The sequence below is a fragment of the Pagrus major genome, chromosome 15, assembly GCF_040436345.1.
Source record: "Pagrus major chromosome 15, Pma_NU_1.0".
NCBI lineage: Eukaryota > Metazoa > Chordata > Actinopteri > Spariformes > Sparidae > Pagrus > Pagrus major.
Window position 1 is genome coordinate 27,114,226 of NC_133229.1, and position 25,020 is coordinate 27,139,245.

The window sequence follows — 25,020 nt, forward strand, 5'->3', positions numbered from 1 at the left end:
AAGGCACGTTTTTCCTGGTCTACATTTACCGTGCTGGCAGAAACGGCACATCCTGTTTTGAAGAATGCACGAGGCGCAAGTTGGATCCTCAACGTGATATATCACATGTCTGCACATTGCTCTGTACATACCTAACATGGACAATAGTTTTGCTTTCTGAATATACTTTTCAAGTTACAAAAAAGAAACAAAAAGGAGAAAAAAAGAGAATGCACTGCGTTGCAAGAGTGTCCATAAAGTTTAAGGCGATTTTTAGAGCTCACAGGTTTTTACTCATTGTGATTGATCATCATTGGTGGACTCTGAATGGAGAAGTGATCATTCATCGGTGGACTCGGTATGGGAAGTGATTGTTGATGGGAGGAACGGGGGACACAGGGCGGCCGGGCGTGGAGAAGGGCAGCTTTTCTTTTTCACGTCTTCTCTGCAGTGAAGAATGAAAACGAAGAATCATCCACAGTTTTTTTCAATTGAATCCGTGTCGAGTCCGTCTCTTTTTGGGAGTAAAAAAAAAACAAACAGGTATTTGAGTAGCATTTTCACAGATACTCAGTCCTTGTGTGTTCGTCTGTGTGTCGCTACTCAAGCTAGCGGTCTCTTTCATTACACGTGTTGTGTTTTACCCCTGGAGTTGTTGTTTATTTATTATAAGGCCACCATACTGTGAAGATGCTGTGAGCGTCTTCAAAGTATCAACAACCCTCTGGGTCACGCTATCTAAACAACAGTACCTGCTGAACTCTGCACACACAACAACACATTGCAAAGAGTTTTGTTTGACTGTTTGATCCTACTGACACGTCGTCATTACCTTTTATTTCTCTTTCCTAACATCAGGCAGTTGCTGAATCCCATTCTAACTTTTTCTTTGATTCTGCTTGTATCTCTCTTTTCGTCTCTTCCTGTGTGTTCACTACAAACACCACTAAGAGAGCAACTAAGGGAAATACATCCCACTCAGGAACCTGTGCAGGGAATAACATTTCTCTCAGGAACCATTGGCTAAGTAGGTGAATCCAGTCCACAAAAGTATATAGAACCTCTAATAAACTAAACATTTAGCTATAAGCAAGTCTTTTTGATCATACAGCAACATTTTTTTCCCAACAATTTACTTTCAAACCAACAAACTGGTGACATAACAAAATCTCCCAGCCCTGCGATGCTCAGTCTGTAGAAAGAGAGTGGGGAAGAGAAATAGGGGGGAAAGAAGAGATTTAGGAGAAGCTGGGAGCGGTTCGAGTCCAAGCGTTCATTAAGTGTTCATTAACAAATCATCCTGGAGGACCAGGGAGGCGCCACGGGAGGGAGAGCTGTTAACGTCCGTTGACGAATTGGCATGAACTGATCAGGTGGTAACAATTGGGTATTGAGGAGTGTTAACCCTCAGCTAACAAATCCTCATGGAATCAATTAATCAGAAATCAGGGGCGTCCACTCAGAAAGACCACTGTTAAGAGTCTTCACCATCATCCCCATCATGAATAGAGCAGTCTTTGGTCCCGTACAAATCTGCCAGCTTCTTAAACCTCGGCCCCCAACTCTGCAGATAGTCATAATCCAAGTCGGACTCTGTTGTGACAGACTCGAGGGAACTCAACGACCCAGCCAACGATCCTCTGCCTTCGTAGCCGTAGATCTGAATGGAGTCGTAAGGAGGTGCAGTCGGGTCGCTGTCGGCCTCTGCGATTCGAGTCTTAATGAAGTCATCAACGTCGACGCTGTTGGCTGCTGGACGGCCGCCGGGTCTGAGTGGATACTGGAGCTCAGGTTTGATGTCCTTTCTTGGCAGGAAACCGTTGGCACCATCTGGGTTCTGAGCAATTAGAGAGAAAGCACCTTGTTTTAAAATTTAACAGTCAGATAAGGCTGTAAAGAGACTTTCAAGTTTAATGAGAAAGAGAATTGTAAGGATGAGGTGCATCCTCAACAAAACTGTATATGAAATACAAAATTGAAATAATTCCTGGTTGTGTCAATGTAATTTGTTATTTGGACCACCTTTTACTTCTAATCCTCATATGCCTTTACCTTTTATTAAGGCTCAATCCCAAAACACCCCTTGAACCCTAATCTATTTGTGTATCTCCGTTTTGTGTGCACCTCAGGGTAGGGTTCTTGTTGGTGTAAAGGGGTAGGGCTAAGGGCTAGAGGCACACTTGAAACCGAGGGCTTTGAGAACTCAATTTCAATGTATTTCGGTCCTTTCCTTTTTAACAATCATAAAACATTCGCTACTGGTAAGCTTTTTCTTGGTAGCTAACATTGTTAGTAGTTACATTGTTTTTTCTGATTTGTGCATGACAGTCCCACATTTTTACATATTTCAATGTTGCATTCCCCCGTTTGATGACATAGTATAACGGCCAATATGTAATGCCTACTGAAGTCCAGGAGTGAAGCTGCTACACCTGGTACCACTTCTCAAAAATCAGTGCAGACTGGCAGAGTAGGAGCACAGGATGCTAATGTTGGCAAATAGCATTGAAATAATACCAGGATTTCTCCAGCAAAATAATGTACCACAGCTGAAGAAGGCATATTTGAAATGTCTGGTTGCATTTGTTTAATATGGCATTAACAACAACTGATGACATATGAGGGTCATGAAGGGTTGTCCCACTTCATAGGGAAGTGTTTTCAAACACTACCCATTGTGACTCTGTTCTGGGTGCACTGGAAAACTAGGGGTAGGAGTAAAAATTGGGATGGTATTAAGCCTTACTGTGCCTACTATGTCCTTGGACAAAAACTGACAAAAAAAGAGTAGGAGGTTGATTTTCTCACTTTCACACTCCTTTTCATACCTGCAGTGTAGCGATGTCGAAAGCCTCCGTGTCCTCCTCGCCACCTCCCTCGTCATCATAAGTGATAATATTCTCCCTGATGTCCTCCTCCTCAAACACTATCAATGGCTCCTTCTTCTGACGCCGCAGTGCAACAAACAGCACTACGATTGCTGCCAAAGAAAAAACACACAAATCAAAAAAATGTTCTGCATGTTGTGATTACATAACAATCCTCACACAGTTTCTGTGAAAAAATGAGCAACGTGAGCATTAGATAATTAGTTTACACTGTAGGAGATAGTGTAATTAGACCTTGGACAGTTAAATTAATATCATTATTGGATTTTGCAATGCACACACAAGCCGTTTTAATTGCAGGTGGTTGTCAACGTGTCAGGCTTCTGAAAGGTTCTCAGTTTTGTAGTACTCTGGGTGTCAAATGTGGTATTAACAAGTTAATAATATAGTATATATTTATAAAAGGAAAACGACAGGTAACAGCTGCAATGTGGGTTAATATGAAAGAAAAGAAGAAACCTAAGGCTGTCTCCTGGACCTCTCATCTTAACAGAAGCTCAAACGAGTACATTTCTAATCAGAGCATTAACAGAGTGACTCAGAGCTTGACTCAGTTCCCCAGATTTCATATCCATGTTAAGTAAATATCAAGCATGTTTGATATATTTGGGGCAACAAATTTACAGACTTGTTAAAAGACTCATTCTGTAAACACACTGTAAGATAATCTTAATCAGGCAACCAATAGAGTGCTGCAGGAATGAGTCCTGAAACCTTGAAATAAGTCAGCATTTTTGCACTTCAATGGGTTTTTCAAATGGCTTTTTGGTTAGATGTCTGTGGTTATTTTCATGTTTTGTTCTACGAAATAAAAAAATGTTCGTTAATACCCCACTTGTGTATTTTAAAGCATTTTTGTGTTGCTAACAAGTGGCTAAATTACTACAGAGGTTGTTGGGGACATTAAACGTCATCACACCTAACATGGAGATTCATCTACTCACTAGTCCGTCTTTAAAGGCCAACTTCAGTGTAGTGGAAAGCTTAGTGGTGGTGTCGTTGAGGTCATGCGACCACACTTCGATTATAGCCTAACGTTAGCGTTTTACTCCTGGTGATTGCATTTAAGCTTCAAAAATCATAAAAAAGTGGTGTTCACTTGTGAAGATTATCTTGCTGAATGAAACATCTCAGTATCATAAACATGTGTTTGCCACAGAGCTCATTTTCTGCAATAATCCAAAAACCCAACTGGAAAAATCCCATTGGCTTTTTTGTTGAGGGAACCAGAGCAATGCTAACTTCAAGGGTGGCCTTCAATAATACATCATCCCTGCAGCAACTTGTCAGAATTTGAATCCACAACAAGGAAAACTTTATGTGAATCAGTAATCCTTACCAAAGCTAACATATCAAAACCAACAAAATGTCAGCTTCCTTACCCAGCAGAATGACGATACAGGCCAGTATAGCTATCAGCGCCCCCGTGCTGAGACCGGCTGGTAGGACGTAGGGCTCCACATTACAGGAGAGGATGGTGTTTTTACTGTCACAGGAACAGACTCTGATGGTCAGGGTGTTGGTGCTGCTCATAGAGGGGAAACCGTTGTCATTTATCTCGATGGGAAGGTAGTAAACATCCTGGGTCAGACGGCTGAATCCTTTGCGGAGCACGTAGATGCTGGCTGTGCTGTCTGTGGGGGGGAGATAGAAAGGTGTTGGTCAGAATAGAAAGATGAGCAGGTGGAACGATAGAAAGATCCTCTTTGATTTATCAGAGAACGGGAGAGTGTAAAAGACAGCAAGCACACGGCCAATACCAAACTAGGTGTTCAGACTTCTATCATAGCTTGGACTTTACAAATACCAAGAGCCAATGAGGTGTGACTTTGGTGATATTTATTTGCTGTTAAGTAGTGGATCCATTCTTCTTCAGTTAGGGAGGAAATGTAATCAAAAGCTACTGTCACTGCTGTTCTGACATGGGCTCGCTGGCTCTGCCTCTGCTTCTGCTCTGCCTCTCTCTTCCTCACTATCTAAATAATTCTTTTCTAATGTCACATTCGCTTTTTTTGCAGGCACTCGGAGATATAAGAAGCCATTTCAGGAGTTTCATCACCGAGAATACAGTCCTAACATTTATATTAAAAATACATTGTACAGCAATATAAGTAAGAAATTTTGAAAGCTAATGCACTGCAGTGACCATGAGCAATGGAGGGACAATAGTTCAGAATTGTTGGATGGAAAGTTATATTATTCATATACTGGTATCACTATACTTGTGAGGACCCCCGATGGCTACATTAATGTTTTAACCTTTAGCTTAAATCCTAAAGCCTTTGTGCCAATAATTTGCACGTCAGTATTTTTTCCAAACTTTCCTACAGAAAGTGAATATTATGCGGCGAAGAAGCAACATTTAACAAGGTCTCACTTTAGTCCCACCCAGAGTGAAAAAAAAATAAAGGTACCAGCTTAAATACTGTAGAAAATATAGTGCTTGATGAAGACAAACAAGCACGAAGCATGCACTGCACTAAAGCCCAGGTAAAAAGGAAAGAATGATGCAACACAGTCACTTGCACAGAAATAAACAAGATAAAGAAAACACAAAAAGTCAGAAGGGACTCAAACTTTTCCCCCTCAAAAGAGTGGAGGTAACTCCCAACCCTCTGCTGCTGATGTCACTGTCATCTGTTGCTATCAGCCTCCTGCCAACGCTGGTACTCCCTGACAGCTGTGTGAGTGTGTCTGTGGATCTGAGCCGTCTGAGAATATGTGGACAGATGGATTGACTATCTAGCTATCTAGCTAGCTATCAACTATGCTTTTTTTTTTGTTCTTTGGTGTCAGTTCTGCTCTGGAAGTCTCCCTATGCAGCGTCTCTACTATCATATTGAAACACAGGAGTCTCAGGGAGGCACTGCTGGCCCTGTGTATTACAGATACACTCCCTGATTTTATTATAGTGCCCAATAGGTCCCTTAAATCCCACACATCCCTTCCCTGTTGATTCACATTTCCACTTTTATGTTCCATCTCCGACAGCTATAGCTTTATCTATCTGTGTTGCTTCTCCTCTTTCCTCCCTGTCTGTTCTCGCTCTCTCCTCTCTCTCCCAGCACTCGCAAAACTTAATTCAATCAGTTGGCCCCCAAAGATATGTGTACAGACGGACAGAGACCCCACTGCAATTAATACAGCCCGCAGGACACGTGTGCATTTGTGTGTGTGAGGGAAATTCAGAGCACCTGCTGCTTTCTACAAGGTAGTGTAAGCCTCCATCTGGTTATGCTTTGATCTAATCTCAGGGAAAGGGGAGAGAGAGAGACAGAGAGAGAGAGAGAGAGAGGAGACTGTAGATGAAGAGACACTAAGATTGGCTGCTAGAAGGTGTTGGAAACATGAAGAAATGAACTGGAGCAAAAGAGGTGAGAGTAAAAGACGAAAATAATACGTTAAAGGTCGTCTACCTCTGTTGTCTTTGAGAGAGAAGTTGTTGTTGTGGGCGACTTCCGGAGCGAGGCTGAACGTGAAGTGCTGCCTGTGAGCCATCTCATCTTTGTCCACTGCGCTGACTGTCTCAATAACCTAAACCACACACGTCAGGAGGAAAAAACATTAATGTCACGTACTGTTAAATATATGTTTGTTTACCCTCCAAATACGCTGATCTACTGTATGACGTACCTTCCCCGGCGCGACAGATTCACACATGAGGACTTCGTTGTTGGTCGCAAACTCTGGAGGGTTGTCATTCACGTCTTTCACTTTTATGTTAACACGCACTTTGGTGTCTTGGTGGTGACCCCCTGCACACACACACACACACACACACACACACACACACACACACAGAGTAGGGCAAAATGATCAGTGTTCTGCTGTGTACAAAAAATTCAAAGCAGTGTCAAATTCATTACAGACCGAATGTCATTTGTGGCTTGCGTGTGATTGCTTGTCTGTCTGTATTCTAATCCATGTTTGGCATTGGCTGAACACAAAGCTAACTATGAATATTTCCCAGCGAGATTGGCTGTCAATCAGTCAGCCACTCAGCCAGCTATTTGTTATTTTTGATTTGCAAAAATTACAGACATGAGTTTGTGAGACATCAAAATATCCCGTTAGACAGCGTTGCCACTCAGTTAGCCGGCTCCCACGCTTTTATTTTGCCAGAGCCCTTTTTTGATATGCAAAAGTGACAAATGTCAAGTTGTGCCTGCTGGAGATTAAAATGAAGGGGGAAAAAAAGAAAAATAATAGTGTGATGCTGACAGAATTATGTCTAAACAGCCAACATAGACACGTACAGCAACCTCTTGATTCATTCAGAATATTAACTAAGAGAGACAGAGTGAATTTTTCTGTCCATGCAAAAAAGAGAAACCATCCATTTCTACATTGTGCTGCCTCACATATTTGCAATTCTAGTCAGTATGACTTTTCCACTACCCTGTCATTACGAGGCATTTATTTAGCTTCCCAGGGCCTGTTAGCGGTAAGCGTAGCCTGCAATGGTCCTAGCTTTGTGGGCGACGAGCCCGTTTCCATCTGGCCGTCTGGCGTCTAGCACGCCACAGGGAAACCACGCGGCGCTCTGCTAGTTTGAGCCCCAACCACAGAATACCAGGGTGGGGCCGCCGAGGCTCGCTGGCTGGAGGGTTTGTGGGGATGAAGCTGGAGAGAGAAAACGTCCAGAGGCCCTGTGGGTCGACTGGCATTCCCATCTTTTCTCCCCTCACTCTCTTTGTATAGTTAGCAAGAGTGTTTGTGGTGGAGACGGATAGTTTAATATTTTAGTGGTGCCTCAACAGTTTTTACTTTTAATTCTTTTTCACTGCATCGGGTTTTGGTTTTTGTGTCGCAGAGTATCTGTCTACAGGACTGTACTTCTGTGCTGTAACCACCTCACTCACTCAGTAATACACAGTTCAATTCGAGCGGACAGTTGAAATCTATTAACAGTTTAAACTTTAGTGGTACTTCAGCAGCTGTTTGTCCTCAGCCTTCAGATCCTCTTTAATTTATGTCTCTTTCTCTTTCATGTATCCAAATTAAACTAAACTAACACTTTAAGAATAAAGGAGGCAGACTTGACCAGAGTTTACTGGACAAATCTCAGATAACTTCTATCAATAGCCAACGAAACATAGCATTTCTGTTTGTTTCTATTTCTGACCGAAACACTACATGAAAACAACATCAGACAGACAGACAGAGTGTTCAGTGTCAACAGTCAGGGCATAAAGCCTTACAGCTGGATTATCTCAACAAAAATAATATCGCCAATGATCTGCATAAAAAACAATCCCTCCTGGCTGAAGCTGAATATATAATTAGTTCAACTGAGGTCTAGGCACTTCTTCACTGACATTCACAGCAAAAATTTCCAACTTTAGTCCCACCCAGAGGGAAAAAAAATTAAAGACAGCAGCTTGAATCCACTTAAATGTTGCACATAAGATGTCGTGGAGTGTATCCAGCACCGCAGAATGACAGGTTGGGCTCTGGATGCCAGCAAATGTACAGCCTGGTGGCTGTCTGGGAATTTTCCATCTGTTTGTTCATCTTTGACTTTGTCTCTCCATCCTAAGTACATCAGTGTACTGTTGAGTATGTTCAGTAGAACAAATTGCACATGAGCCACACACGTGATTTTTTTGCTTGGCATCTACCACTTATTGCTCGAAAAGTGGAAACAGGATGACGATAAGTGGGAGAGGAAGCTACCATTTGTCCCTGAATGATGATCTGACGTCACCACAACCGGCTTGAAGGCGGTTGGGTGCGCTTTGACCAAGCCCCGGAGATGGTGCACCACAATTGTGACTTGGCACATTGAAACTGGTAATGGAAGCGCAGATTAAAGGATTTTCAGATGAAAATTCAGTTATTATCTAGTCACCCCAATTACTGATGGAAAGTTGGGGGAAGTTACATAGTCCACAAAACATCTCTAGAGCTTCACAGCAAAACAGCGTTGAAGAGGAGGAGACTAGGATAACCTTTTAAAACAAGTCCCCATCCGCTTCAGCTGTTAAGGATAATGCTGCAACGCTGGGTTTTTTTGGAGGCTATGAAACTTGACTAGATAATGACTACATTTTCATTTTTGGGTGAACTTATCCTTTAAGATTTGACTGCCTCCTGAGTCCCAATTGGCCCAAAAGTACCATTAGGATACCCGACAACTATTCTGCTTAAGCGTCTGAAAATATCAGTCAATTAGCGCTGACATTCTCAGAGTCGTTGTGTCACTCCACATTTAAACGTAATAGGTGTGAGTGTGGAGGCACAACCGTAATGAGTCACAGTGCTGTCTCAGCTCATACCACGATGGCCCACACACATCGGATTCAGTCCCAATTTTCTTCACATGTCTGTATATTGGGGCGTATACGTACCGATCTCTGTGGCTGACACGGATATGTTATGCCAGGCCTGTGCTTCTCTGTCCAGCGGTCTCGTCGTGGTTATCATGCCGTCTTCTGAGTTGATGCTGAAGAACTGCTCTACATCTGTGTACCGAGGGATCATGTACCTATGAGGAGAATAAACACAACAGGCGTTATTATGCTATTACACGTTAGGCTTAAGCACTTTGTAGAAAATTAAATTGCTAAATGTGCATTACAAGACATTTACGGCTTGTGTTATAAGACATTAGACACCCGCATTTTCTGAATGAACACTGAATTGAGGGGAAGTCTCTCCAGGAGGGATGCATTGAGCTTCAGTAAGGATATTATGGAGATAATTGGGCATGTATTCATGTCTGTATGTAATATACTAAGTCTACACTGCAGAGTTAAACAACATGAAAGACCCAGTGACTGTTTCCAACTTGGTTTTTTGTATAAATTGTGTCTGGTTATGCTTTTGTAATCCTGTTTTGCTTCCCTGTTCTTTTGAAAACTTCTGTATATGTAATCTGCATAAAAGTACGAGAGTAAAGCCAAGCTCATCTATCATTGTTCAGTGTAGCTGAAGGAACACTATTTACAAGTATTTGCTTTTTTGGCGTTGCTCCATGAGAATTTACACTTCTGAAAAATTCACATTCTCCCACTGCTGCAAGTCTGACTCAGTAAATGTGTTTGTGTGTGTGTGTGTACAGTGTGTGTTTCAGTGTTTGTGCGTGTGTTACCTGACAGGATTGTTGGCAACATCAGTGTCCTTGGCATGGACGCGACCCACCAGGGTGCCTTCGGGTGCATTCTCCTCTACCTCAAAGGTGTAACTGGGAGCTACAAACACAGGGGGCTCATCTGCATCCTCCACTGATATCTGCAGACGCACAAACACAAAGAGTTGCTATAAAGGCTCCTGTGACATTTATCAAGTCACACACATAAAAGCTCTCTGTCTTATTCTTAACACTCAAACTTCTCACATTATCATAAACACATACACTAGGGATGCACAATATATACTACACGGATAAGTAATTGGTCTGATATTGGGAAATTTGTATTTTCAGCTATTTATCGGTAGGTGAAATTTAAGACGATAAGATGAGGCCAAACTGCTTTCCTTGACTCAGCTAGTTTGCGATCCACCAGTAAAAACAGAGGAAGCACAGGAAGTTGTGCTCATGACATCACGTGAGCCAAACATGTTGTCGGCAGTGTGGGTATTTGTTTTTACAGTTACAGAGGAAGACAACCACGATTGCAACCTGCAATACATGTTCCAAAAGTGTTTAGAAAGAAGGGGAAAAGTCATTTTAACATGACAAATCTTATTACAGCTATGGTACATTAAAACATCCATCTTGGCTCGCCTTTCTTACCCTCAAATCCGCATAAACTTAACTTATCGGTATCGGCCATGAGAAGCAAAATAAGTGCAAAAATCCATCTCTCCATCTTTAATCATCTCTAACATACTCAAGCACACTCTTATGTTTGACAGACATATTTTTCATGTGTACCTTTATCGTGGCTTCGTCCTTATAAGGCCCCCAAGCGAGGAATTGAGGGTCAACATGAGGGTTGGATCCCTCCACCTTCAAAGTGTACGACCGTTTAGTCTCAAAGTCCACCATCTGTAAGAGAGAGAGAGAGGAGAGGTCAGTTAATGAGTTCATTTCAAATCAACATTCATCCCCATTTTATTTAAAAATAACTGCAAACACACATTCAAAAGCTGTGTTATCATTTTGCAGTGTAATGATATCCGAAAGGCTCTATACAGATTATCCACTGCAGACACTGGCTTTGAGAAGTGTCCAGTGTTGTATCCTGGTCGTCTGATAGGGGGAGCTGTTGCTACACGAATGAAAAACAGGCGTAATATCACTTGTATTGAAAGTCCACCACTATTACACAGCAACAAAATCAGGAGTAGCCCAAATGCTGCCTTTTTACCTCAAGATAATTTGTATTGCACGATATTACATGATATGATATGAGTATTTTGGGATCAGAATGATTCATGAATGAATCATTTCGATTGTTTCTGTTGGGCCGTTTTCATCATCCAATGAAAACAATACTGGTCTGTTTTTTAATGAGCCAGGATTAGGTTTGGGAGTTTGGGACACATGATAAAAGGGAGCAGAAAGTGTTTTTGGCTCACAAGGTGGGAGATGAAATTGAGAAGAACGACAATCTGAGAGTAACACTGGCTTTTTATTTTTTATTCTATGGTTTTTCATTTACTACACCTTTTATAATCGAGACGGATGAATTAGGAATACATTTAAAATCCCTGAGGCCAGAGGACAACTCTGAGATTCAATTCTCTCATATTGAACTGAGCTTTCAATTCACTTACTCTGTATTGGGAGAAAACCCATTGACTTTTAATGGCCTTGATATTAAATTGACTGAATTGAGCGTGTGCTTTGAGGTAAGTCATTCAATGCCCAAACTGAAAAACATCACACATTTCTCTCACATTTTCTATCAGCCATAATAAAAGAAAAAAAAAAGTGGCACAGCAGTCACAAAGAGATGACCCTCAGCTAGACAGTACGTACATCTAACTCATCCTCCCCTCTCTCCTGACTTCTATTCTTATGTACTGAGCGTATACTACTGCAGGGAAAAACCTGTAAGTCAACAAAAGTGTTGGCAGTCATTGTATAAAAAGCTATAATACCCAAGAGATGCTCTCTGCTATGATTATGAGGACTCGTGCTTTGCCAACAGCACTTGGCTGCGACTTGCACTCATCCGCGGCTCCGTCGTAGCCATAATCACAGTGGAAAAAAAAAAAATGTCTTCTGGGTATCAGTGCTGTGTTATAAACCCTGATAATAACCCCTTTTTCCCCCCACCACTATTTTTCCAGCCAGTATGGAGATGTTGAACTGGCAAAGTCCCAAGAGCGAGCTTGATCTTTTCATCTCCATGCTATCATCACTTAATGAAATCCCATCGGGAGGAGCGAGGGCTCATAAGCCTCGTGTGAAGTGTTGTAAAATCATTCACAGTGAAGCTGCTGTGGATTTATGAGTTTGACACACAAGGTTTACCGGGGGTTACCAGTGATTAGAAATGGTTACCAAAACTACTGATACCAAATATTATGTATGGGTTGCTGCTGATTGATAAGACTAAGGTTTAATCTTTAACACACCACTTAAAGCAGCTCTACCCCTCCGTTTAGTGTATTTATGCCTCGGGGTAGGGTGTCCTGATCCCTATTTGGAGAAGGAGGTCGGGCAAAGTGTTAGAACTACGTGACCTTCGAAATGGAGGTTTTTCAGAGGCACACTTCAAGCTGAGGGTTGTGAGAACTCTCCATCATTTCAATGTATTAGGGTCCTTTTCGGCAGCCAAAAACAGCCAGCTAGCTAACGTTACACTGTTATTCTGATTTAGGAATGACAGTCGAGCATTTTAATGTATCTCAGTGTTGCATTTCACCCCCTTCTGAACACGTACAATGCCCAAAATTTGCTAATGTTAGCCTATAGAGCACCGCTGGTTGCCAGGTGCAACCTTTGCTCTTATTTATTTGATGACTTGATTGATTGTAGGAAGTTCTGAATGAAAGCGAGCATCCATGCTTTTCCATCTCCATCAGATAAATGGCAAATAGCATTGTGATAACACCAGGGGTTGCCACAGTAACACTGAAGATAGCGATATTGGAAATTGGTCCGGTTTCATAGGGGAAGATTTAAACCTTTGCATGATATGAACGTCTTTTTCGGGGCGAGGGTATTCCATAATCCTTTCCTTTTGTTGTGAGTGATCAGACACGGTGGCCGGTCACCATCATCTGCAGGTAACCCCTCTGAAAACAGCTCCCAAAAGCTCTTTTAATCTATTAGATTCATAAACTGTTTTCATGTGTTGCTGCTGCCAAAATGACTCAATGCTGGAGGGATGTTCCCCTTTCGATGGATTGTTCCACACACTGATTCGCAGCAGCTTCTGACTCTGTGGTGTCGGTGTAGGTGTTTAACGTGTTGATGATGGGTACAGTGCTAAAAGGATTGATGTGACCCAGTTCTTTCATTTCCCCTTTTTTGTTTTGTCACGCTCGCTCCGTCTCTGTCGTCTTCTCTCTCTTTCTGTCCCTCCGTCTCTCAGTCAATAGATCCCCTCTCTCCTCATCCTCTCCTTCTTTATGTAATCAGTGTGCGGTAATAATATTCACAATAATGCCTTCCCTCTCTTTCTCCTGAACACACTCACACACACACAGCTCCTTAATATTCTGTGGACTGCTTTCGTCAGGACACAGTTGAAAGAGAATAGCTGATTAAAGCTCATCCCCGTGTGTGTGTGCGTACGCAAGTGTGTGTTTGTGAGAAGGGGAGTGAGAGAATAGAGATTAGTGGAGGCCTCTCCCGAAGCTGATTTGAAAGTGTCTTCAGGTGCGAGTCTTCACAGGCGTTTGTGTGTGTGGTGTGTGAGTGTAGTGAGCGTTTGGCCTTTTTAATTGTGTGGCACTGCCCTCGGGGGGGCAAAATATGTTGATTTCCCCTGAGAGGCATCAAAACACAATAATCAGACACACAAACATACATAAACATCCATGTCAAGATTGAGAGGGCCAGAAGTGCTGTTGCACACACACAGAGGCACACACTTCAAATCAGCTTTAGGCTATTAAGCTATTATTCTAACAGACACGGGCGTTTATGAAGAGGGATTGTTGTTTGATAGCTCCTGGCATTAGTCAGTGCCCTCACACCCATGGATCTATTGAGGGGGAATCTGGTTATAGCGTCAGAGGAAAGCTGAAAGCTGCTCGGTGGCGCATGAAGCCAAAAAAACTTCCCGGGGTCATCAGCATTGCTTCGGGGAGCCGCTTCCGGTTTAGACCTCCAATAACACGAATCAATAGATGGATCAGAATCTGATTTCATGAGGGTTTTTATGCTCAACAATGAATCCATCTTTTGACAGCCACTTCTTTCACAATGTTAGCTCATGGGAAAAAAAGTTTTCGGGCCAGTCTGCACCACGTGACATTGTAATTACACGCTTTGGCACCACGTCCAATTGTTTTCACTGCCTAGCACTTTTGGTGTGTGTTTGCCTCCAACGCATACACAAACATCCACCAACGCCCGACCGTCCCCTCTAAATTTAATCAAGCCTCATCCAATATCAAACTGTATGACTCCAAATTTTAAACTGCCCCATAACTGCTTAACCATAATTTAAGCTCACCAGATCCAAGAATGTATTTTTGTTTTTTTTCATCAAGATGTCGAAAAACGCTGTATCATTGCGAAGTTAAAGAAAGTGAGACATAATTCCAGTTAATGACCCGTCGTCAATCCAAGTTTTGTGGGAAATCCTGCTGACAATCCAACCAACCAACAAACAAACAAACAAACAAACATGGGTGAAAACATTAACCTCCTTGATGAGATCAACTGAGATCATTTATTTCCTCAGCTGTCGGGTTCTGAAACAAGTTGAAGGCCTAGTTTCTATAGCACACACACTTTAACAAAACGCTGATGACCTTTTAGTGTTTCATTGCTCATTGCAACTTTATTATGACATTAATTATATGTATTTTTCTTTTTTCTATTCTGTATTAGTCGTGTTCACTACTGTTTGCAAACCAAAGTGCCTCTCTGGGACAATAAAGAACATCCACTCCTTTCGTGACAAATAACAACACTTGCAGTCAACGGTTTGAAAGCATGTCATCATGAGTTCAAGTTTTGGGTTGACATGACTTCAAACAATTTAATTACATTGAATTAATCCTAAGAGAGCAACAGTTTTCATTAAATTAATTGAGGTTTTATAGCTCATACTAACACTGCTTTCCAAAAAAGACGTAAGTGTTGACATGTGGCTTCATTCAGCTTTGGTGTGTGTGTGTGTGTGTGTGTGTGTGTGTGTGTGTTTTTTTTTATTGTGCCAGACTGTGTTTTTACAATGAGATCAATGGTCCTGTCTAGATTTCGTTTTATTGAGTTTGAGCGTAAGAGGTTCACCCACACATTTAATACATCTCAAGCAAACTTTCCTACCTTTAGGTGGGTCAAAAGCCAAACACACACACATGCACACACACACAGATAGTGCCCCCCACTTGAGTATAATCAGTTCCTCTCATTACTTTGATTGGGCTGCCCTGTTTGGCTCTGCAACACATTAAGTCAGTGACATATTCTTTGAAGGATCCTCATTTGAAAACTACACATTTTAACTGTTCCCATGTGCTTTTATCTAGTCAGGGCATTCTGTGTTTCAGTGCTTCCCTAAATTGCAAATTTACAAATTCCCAGCTGATTACTGCCCACTAAAACCACGCAGATGCCTGCTCTCTGGGTTAACTGCCTCCCTCCAGGACACACAAATTGTATTTTTTGAGCGAGGAGAGAGCACATTACTCATTGTTATTATTCACTCATTTCCCTGCTCACTGCTGGTGACACCAGTGGGAAGAGAGCCCCCTAACCCTGCCAGTCTTAATGCCAAGCTCCTGCACTGAGCTCCAAAGGAATCGCTCATGCAGCTGGTTGAGAAAAAAGCATGAAACAGACTCGTATCGATTGATTCAGACAGAGATTTTCCCACCGCATCAGTAAAAACAAGCAGTGGGTTAAGGCTGGCTGCTCTTTTGAGCAACGTCACTGCTGTCTGGACAGGAAAATGCAGCTTGCCATGAATGCCATCATAGTTTTAAAGCGCATACATAATAATTACAGGTTTGACTGCCAAGACTTTAACCAAATAAGGATATGGTTTGGAGCCCCTTTGTGCGACTGAATGTCTGACGAACCTAAAATGCTCTCGGAAAAATGTCCTCTTTTAATTCTTAGGATAACTTTCCACAAGAGAATAATATAATAACCTTTTAGTAGACTGATTTGGTGTCATTTTACCTCACATACTGACAGCTCAACTACAGAAAAATGCCATTATTTTGTAACTGAGAGACTCCGAGGTCGGACGCCCCGGCAGGGAAAAGCAGGCTACCGCAGCTCACTGGAAGATTCAGCTCATAATCCTGACCTGCAGCTACACATACAGTACAATAATATGTGTGTGTGTGTGCGCGTGTCTGTGTTTGACAGGCCGCTGTGTGTGTTTTTGAGATGGAGGGACTGAATGTGTGTATTTCAGAGAATAAGAGACTGTGTGCGTGCTTGTGTGTGTGTGTGAGCATTAGACAGACACAGAGAGGGAGCGACAGAAAAGAGTGAGAAAAAGTAATTGTGTGCGCTGAGCTGGATCACTGAGAGCTATAGTTATAGAGTGTGTGTCTGTCTGTGTGCACGTGTGGGTTACAGTCACAGTGCAGAAGATGAGCTCTCTTCCATGGTTTTGTGAGCGAGAGTGCATTAACTTTCATGCCTCCCTTGGCCAGCCAGTGTTCGTATCAAACATAATAAGAACCTGCGAGGGTCGTCAGGGAAAAAGGAACACGGCGCCGCCTCCCCCTTCGCCTCCACCCACCTGCCTTATTGCTCCGTATTTTTCTTTTTCTTTTGTCAATCACCCTTTTCTTTCTTCTATTATAGCGCGCGGGATTAAGACACAGTTCTCAGACAGAACTGAATTGTGGGCTGACTGAGGCTGCACTTAACTTGCTGTGTCTGAAGGAAAAGTGCAGGCTGAACTCCTTTTCTGTGCTGTTTATATTGAAAAATAATGGTTGATGACGCATTCGTTTCCATCAGTGCTAGCTGCTTGTGCAGCCACTATCAGCAAACAGCACTTTTGACCAACGTTCCCGACCATAAAGTGCTACGACGATTGTGAATTTCCCCCTCGGGGATTAATAAAGTCTTATCTTTACTAATCAAATGTTCTGTATGCTGGATTTTCATGACCAGAGGAACAACAACTGAACATCTCTCCTTATGTTACCTTCTCCCTTCCCAGTGTAAATGGAAATCTTGAGTTGTCACTGGGAACTGCTTTCTATAAATGAATCATTAAATCGTCTATTTTTCCTCTCGGCTCTGTAGCATAAAGATTTTTATGTGGAAAAACTTACTGTAACCCATCTACAGTACTAATGCCTTCCAACAGCTTTGGCTAGCTTTAAATACATTTGACCTCCCAAAGTCATACCTTTCTCAATTCCTCTCTAAACTGGCGATGGTGAACTTTTCTGCTTAGACGTAACATTTGGAAATAAATATTGTTTGCACAGTGTGATGACTGTAGAAAAATGACCAACCGCATATAGATTGATTTCCTATAAAATCACTTTCACTCTGCAGTGTGGCTCGCCATCGGGCTGGACTTTTCCCAGATGGCACAGAGGAAGCACGTCTGCCGTTACCCAACCAACAGTAACATTGTACCAAAGGGAAACGCGAGGGCTATAAAGTGAAAGTGGCTATAATTGATATTTCTTAATTGCAGTGTATCAGTGTTAAAGGGGTGTTTATTACAGCGTTATCTCCCAGATCTGCAGCTCCCCTTGTTCATGAAGCTTTATAGTAACCTTCAGCTCCTTAAGTGTGCGGCTGCAACTTAGCTGTTTCGATTCAGAGGCTGATGTCATAGCTACATTTTCAGCCATAAACATTATTCATGACCTGCTGAGTGACTATGATCAGTAAGTGGAGTGTTTTGCAGCTAAAGAGCCAGATATTTTGTCATTGACATTGACTCTTGTGATGTCAGCTGTTCACCTTATTTCCCCCTTTCCTCCCCGAATGGCCAAAACAGTTATAGTAGGTTTTAGGTCCATGAGTCTCTTTCTTTCATTTCTTTACCTTCTTCAGTTTGATGACAGCCTCTCTGGTCTCGGAGTCGGTGCTCAGCTCAAACATGCTCATCCCATCGCCGTCTATTAAGCGGTAGTTCACCATTCCGTTGTCTCCGAGGTCGGGGTCTTTGGCCTTGAGGCGGCCCACCTCCTCTCCTGGCACTTTATCCTCTGATACGGACATTGGATACACACCTGGAGCGGGAAGACAAAAGCAAAAGAATTTACTTGGCTGTGGTTGGCTAGTTGGTGGACTTCTGATCACCGCTGGCTTTTTATGTTCAGCTCTTTGGAGAAGAGAAGTCCTGGCCGGCTGCCACCGTGTTTACTATCTGAGTCAGGGTCAGTTTTGGAGGGCACAGAGGGATTAACGTGGAACTATACCATCTGTCTCATATGGCCTCAAGGATATTAATACCCCCTATAGTGTCAGGTGTGTGTGTGTGTGTGTGTGTGTGTGTGTGTGTGTCGTAGACACCTGGCTTGCAGAATGAGAGCAGTAGGACCATATGTCTCCTCTCTCGTCTCTTCTTTCCCTCTCTCGGGTACCTTTTCTTCTCTCTTATTCTCGTCTGTCTCCAGTCTCTGCTCATTTCATCATAAAACCTTTCTCTCTGCTCTCACCTCTGTCCATCATCCTATTTCTTCTCTTTTCCCATATCTGTCATTTCCTCCCTGCTTCCTCCATCTTCTTCCCATTCTTGTTTGCACCTCCCCAGTTCCTCCCTCCTCGCCTCCTCCCACTTAACGGTTCAGGCATTGAGCACAGAGTGGACTCATCATTTTATGGGCTCTACGTTATTAGCATGTTTATCCCGCTCGTCCAGGTGCAGCAGGAAATTCATTCGGCCATGTGGCTTCTGAGAGCGATCCACAGGACTTGATCCATCCATCCTTAAATCCCTCCAACCTTCATACGTTTCTCCTTCGACCAAATCCATCCTCTCCATCTCATCTCCATACTGTTTGACACACTTTTGGTATAACACTGTTCCCTCCATCCACCTCTTTCTTTTTCTTCTTCCCTTTTCCACTCCACCCTTCTAAATCTCTCCACTCATCCTCACCTCTCCTCCCTTCTCTCCGCCCTATTTCCCTCACGTCTGTCTCTCCTCCTCCTCCTCTGTCTCCTCCTCACGTCTGTCTGCCTATTCTGGCTAAAAGCTCATTTCATCCCTGCCCTCCTTTTGCCCTCTTCCTCCCTCTCTTCTCCTGTCGTTCCATTCTTGCTTTTCCTAAGTAGCTTAACTTCAATGGCTTCTGGCAGCTGAGTTAAACATTGTATGACAGAACACACAGGCAGGCCGGCATACCTGGATGTGTGGCTAAAAATGGAGCACCGCTTGTGCAGGAAATGTAGTTTCTGTGAGGTGTTTACTTTTTTGGTCACGCACTCGTAAATCACAGTTGTTTTTTTAGTTTAGTGGAAGGAGGAGCTCATAAAACCAGCAAAGTTTAGATGTAAACAAGCAATAAAGAGCCTCATAAATATAACTGATGTAATGCCCACAATCTCTTAGGTCAGTAATTTTAATGTGATTATTGATATTACAACAATAATGCCTTATATTACTTTGTATTTTATTGCTACTCATACTGGGGACTTTGATGTGGTTTCATGCAGACCAAGGGTGCCCACACTTTTTCAGCTGTTTTTTGTTTCTGTCTTCATGACTTAAGAACGGGTGAAAAAATGAGTTTTTCAGGGATAATGTTTTGTTAGTTAGTTCCTTAGAGGTTTTTTTGTGTTTGTTGTTTTAAATCTGCCTCTCAGAGCTTCCGTAGTACAGAGATCCCAAGTTTCCTTAATTGACTTCTTTCCTTCACTCTGCCTGCCCTGCTTAGATTATGAAAAAATAACTGATATTTAGGTGTCCTACATATTTGAAGAGCATTTCTTATAAAAAATAAACCAGCTATTAATATTCTACATTTTTATTTGTTTAATTATTTCCATTAGAGACATCTGTTGGGCCAATCAAATCTTATGGCAGGTCCCGTTTTGGCAGCCCTGCTGAAGACGATAATGCAGATGGATTTTTATATTAAATATAAAATGTGGTTTAGTTTTATAGTGTAGTTTTTTTTCTTAAAAACTTGGCAGCTATGTTTTTAAATTCAAGTGACAGTTATTTTAAGTGTTGACTGGAGGGTTGTTTATTCATGCAGAGAGCTAATATGTGGCTGTGGTGTGTGTTATTTTTGCTGTGGCGGGTTGTGGACTTCAGCTCAGAGTTTTGCTTTGTGGTAAACAGCACTGAATAGATTCTCAGAGAGCATTTTTTGTTATTAAACATGAGGCAATTTAGCTTTGCATGCTTTCATTTTCTCACTTGTGAGATGATAACCATTTATTACACTAAAGGGACATCTTCCACACGGTATCACATGTATTTGTGCCTCAACTTGGGGGAGAAACTTCAAATAGAAGTTTGAAGAAGCCTGCAGAGTCTCAGAAATACCATTTGAATTGTAATCATCTTGTCAAGTCATGTCAGGGATTTTTTTTATATAGATTCTGGTTTGTTTTTTTGGTGATGAAAATAGACGATTCTGTCTTCACAATCCTAAAAGAAACGGGGGGTAAATGACATGTGCAAATAGAATCCTGCAGACATCAACAAAAGATTATCTTTCACAGCTTTTCTCGTCTGCTTTGTTCTGCATTGTTCATGTTTAAACAAGAACGAGAAAGAAGCTAGCTGTGAAGGACTGTGCGGGACATATATTAGCAGTATAAACCCTCTCTCTGTCATGCCAGTCTAATAAAGACCGAAGTCAGAGAGAATTAAAAAACAATCACTTCTCATTTGCCTTCCTTTTCTTTTTTTTGCTCCTCCTCCTGTCTGTGCCGTGATGGATTCTCGTGGTTGTCAAACGAGAGACGCTTGATAATGAAGTGAAACGAGAGAGTTACAGGGACAACAAGTCTGTGAGAGACAGAGAGATCAAGAGTGGAAGAAAGAAAAAAATATAACAGCTTGAATGGAAACTGGAAAGCTGCTCCAACGCATGAGAGGGAGTCATGCTGTGCATCTCTCTCTTTCTGTCTGCTTTTATCTCTTGTGTTTTCTCTCTTTGTATCTGTTTTATTTTTGTCTTTTTCTCCGCCTCATGCTTCGGTTCTGTTTTTTTTCCCTTTCTTGACTTGCTTATCTCATTTCCCATTTTTTTTTTTTTCTCTCCCTCTCTGTCGGCTCTCTCTTACTCTGCCCATCTACTAAATAAGTAATCACTGTCCTCATTCACACCATCTGGGAGACTTTTCATGCAGGTGTTTGTACTGCTTCCACTCCTTTTTTAAAAACAAGGGTACTCACCACCACAACATATTGCTATTTGATGTGTTGTCTTGTATCACAGATGTAAACTGCCACTGATGTTACAGCTGATATTTTTGAGGTAACGCAAGGACGCACTTTTTTACACTTATGACTACAATTATGTTTTATATCCACTTTGGATATGCAAACAGAAGGCCTGCGGTTAGAGACTCTGTCCTTACTGCCTACTCACAACAACCATGTTTCGCACGTCATTGCATAAGCTTCCCATTATAATTAGATTACCCCAAAGCAACAGAGCAAACAACACTTGGATGTCTGTGGTTTGAGCCTTCTTCACTAACACTAACTCTGGTCCTGATCCTTCCCAAGAAGGAACACAAATATTGGATTGGACAATGGAAAATACTACTGGATGTCCCTTTTTAGGATACACTCGGTGGCCACTTTAAAAGGTACACCTCTCAAATCACTTGCAATCCAATTCAACAGCTCAGACATAAATACTACCTTTTAAAAAGATTATAATGTTCAGTTATTACAGCCAACAAAGGCAGCCAAACAGCCGACCACAGTTGGAGTCACACCCGTGGATACGTTTAAGGACATCAGGGGATATATCTCTTTTTGTTGCATCAAAACGGGGTGTTTTTTTTAGAAAGCTGCGAACATTTCCAGTCATTTATATGCGACCAAAACCGGCTAGTTTTTGTTCCTAAATCTAACCGGAGCATAAGTGAAGCATTGTGACAAGAGAGAAATAGAAAATCCAACATAAGTTTTGAAGAAACGTACTTAGCTAACATGTAGTCTGGCGATTGAGTTGACAGTACGACACCTTTAACTTAAACCTCAGCATTAAACATACAGTAAAATATATTAATCTCTGATGGTGTCAATCAACTGAAGGTTATCATCTTTGTAAAAGCTCCCTTTAAATTCCTTTCGAAATGTTCCTTTGTCATCGGCTGCGACCTGCAGAATCAGATTTCAGCTTGGCATCGCAAGACACCGAAACACAGTCGGCTTGTTGGAAAAACAAGAACCGGAGTGATGGTTCTGACAGCCTCTTTCTCTCTCTCAGTCCTTTACATTCCCTCCCTCACTGCTTCTGCTCGTGTCTCTCCCTTTTCTCGCCTATTCAGCTTCTCCACGGGCTAAATCCTGAGCCCTCGTCTCTTCTTCTCTCCATCCATTCCCGCAGCTACTCTGCTGAATCTCTGCCAGGAGTCGCTCTGCTCAGAGCTGCAGGAGGGGAGGGAGAGGAGGCTGTGGAAGAAGAAAATGAAGGGGGAAAAAAAAGAGAGAGGCCGAGAGAAACTCAGAGACAGGGTGAAAGAGAAGATGGACACAGAGAAAGGGGGTGTTGGACACACTGGTTGACTTGAGACTGAGGTTTGTGTTTATTATATTATAAAGGTCCGTTTTTCTGTCAGGTGAACCAGAAGGATTGAATCTTTGGTTGAGCAGAAGCCACTCAGGCATATTTACCATCTACAGGCTTTTTTGCCATTTGCTGCAATTTGAAAACTTAGCATGAAATGTTGTCAGCAAACAACATCGGCTGCCTCCTACCTCCTCCTAAATGCTGACATACAGCATGAGCAAAGTGAAGTAAGTACCCATATGACCGCCAACTAACTGACTAGAGAGAAGAAAGGAACAAAAAATCACAGAAAGGACAGTTTTCTGACAGTCCAATCAGAAAACCACCATTTGTTTACTTCATTTTATTGTTGCCGAGGTTAGAAATGTAAGAATACTTTAGAGTAACACTTGCCAAAAAATATATATGTTCCTACAGCTACAGCTCTTGATAAACCAAGGCGAAATATTTCACTAGTTTTTATGGCTCAGCAAATCAGCGATTCCACAAATTTCCCAGGGAGAGGCTTAAACATAAACACACACGCATGCACACACACACACACGCAAATGCCTGAGGACATTGCAGGGGGCCCGTAAAGAGCCTTTAATAATTGATTTCTTAAGTTATCTTTTGTGCCTTCTGCTGCGACTCCCCTAGTTTCTATACCGCTCGCTAGCAACATGTTTCTGGGTTGTACGCGCACACACATGCATACGGTACATGCATAAATATCTACGTGTATGTGGATTTGCATAATCTACGTGCACATATGTGTAGCACAGAAAAGGCCTCTGAAGCTACAGGATGAAAGTAAACGCAGACACTGTAGTGTGGCTGAGTTGGTGAAATATCTGACCTTTGACTCCTCTAAAGGGAATGTTAGATAGATAGAGATGGATGGATGGATGGATGGATGGATGGATGGATGGATGGAGAAGGCATTCATACTCACTCTGAGGGAACTTCGGAGGGTTGTCGTTGACGTCTGTGAGGGTGATTTTCACCTCAGTGGTCCCCGACAGCCCACCCATGTGACCGCCCATGTCTTTGGCCTGGATGACGACATCATACTCCTGGCGTGCCTCGCGGTCCATGTTGGGCAAGGCAGTACGAATTATTCCTGAATGGACAGATCGTAACATCAAATTCGTGCACGGATTACATAGACGGATGCAAGTAGTGTATGCAAATGGTCTACACTGTGCATCTACATCTAAATGTTGCAATGCCGACATGTTATTTTGAGAATTTCATGGTAATTAAAGAGTCATAAGTTAATCTTTCAAAAAAGTCTCACTTGAAAAATAGAACCATTTGCTAAAGGAAAACGTTGGAGTGTAATTTTCTTTCCTCAGAGTGGGTGTAATTTATTTCAAGATATTTCATTTTTTGCAAGAAAACGCATCATCACTCATCGCTCACATTAATAAGAACTCCAGTTAAACATGTGTGAAGTCTTATTTTTCTCCATTTCAAGCCCTGGTAAGCTTTTCTATCTGTTTAATTCATCAGCGCCTGCTCTCTTTCCATCTCTCTCTCTCTTTCTTTCTCCACATGTCTGACTGCAGTGTTTGGGAGTTGGGGCTTTTCTACTGTCATATTATGCCAAGTTTGTGTATGTGTGTGTGTGTGTGTGTGTGTGTGTGTGTGTGTGTGTGTGTGTGACAGCATGAAAAGCTGATAATCTCCAAACCAATTAGAAATGTGAGCTATGGATTTGAGCCAGTCAAATACCCAACACTGGTTTGATTAGCCAGATTTACTCTGCCCAAATCTCTCTCCCTCTCTGTGCCCTAACCACTCTCTTTCCATGGACTCACTCTCTCTAAACCAGTTTCTCTCTCCTAACCTCACTTTTCTCTGTCCTTCTTCACCCACCCTGACCCAACATAGCTCCATGTCTGCCCTAACCTCGCTCCTTACATCCAATTTCTTCTTTTAATGCAAACCCAAATATTAGGCCTCGGCTCTGCAGAGACCAGGCTAAAATGTCCTCTGGGGACCTCTTTTTTTTTTCAGCAGTGCCTTCTTCTCTTCACCAATTTCAGTGGAAAGGACGTGTAGTTACATGATCCCTGCAGCAGTGAGTTCTCAGCTTTTTTTACATGAAGAGTGGTTGAAAATGTTTTTTCACTTTGGTCTCAGGGACAAGCAGTTTCCACAAGGTGCCACATGGATACAGCCGTTAATGCTTGGTGTGTACAATGTTGAAATGCCTAAATCATATAATTGATTTTCTTTTCAGTATATTTAATAATGACTGTAAGACCTGAAGGATATCCAGGACTTTGAAAAAGGCAGGTTGCCCAGATAAGATTGAGCTGAGAAATTATTCATAGCTGAATTTGTTAGTTGGGAAAAGATGCCTAATATCATCACATATCATCAGCTGTGAGAG

The 25,020-nt window shown here is 42.1% G+C and overlaps 1 protein-coding gene across 1 annotated transcript in view; it reads right to left on the reverse strand.

Annotated features, from left to right (window-relative positions):
- Positions 1-217: 217 nt before the first annotated feature.
- Positions 218-25,020, reverse strand: part of cdh11 (cadherin 11, type 2, OB-cadherin (osteoblast)) — a 95,470-nt gene continuing 70,667 nt past the window's right edge. Inside the window, exons 7-16 of the mRNA XM_073482604.1 lie at positions 23,575-23,742; positions 17,977-18,164; positions 10,747-10,860; positions 9,961-10,100; positions 9,218-9,354; positions 6,501-6,622; positions 6,284-6,401; positions 4,250-4,501; positions 2,808-2,959; positions 218-1,816 (exon numbers count right to left, since the gene is read on the reverse strand). Of these exons, the coding sequence (XP_073338705.1) occupies positions 1,454-1,816; positions 2,808-2,959; positions 4,250-4,501; positions 6,284-6,401; positions 6,501-6,622; positions 9,218-9,354; positions 9,961-10,100; positions 10,747-10,860; positions 17,977-18,164; positions 23,575-23,742 (1,754 nt within the window). The 3' untranslated portion in view covers positions 218-1,453. The remainder of the gene's footprint in view (positions 1,817-2,807; positions 2,960-4,249; positions 4,502-6,283; positions 6,402-6,500; positions 6,623-9,217; positions 9,355-9,960; positions 10,101-10,746; positions 10,861-17,976; positions 18,165-23,574; positions 23,743-25,020) is intronic.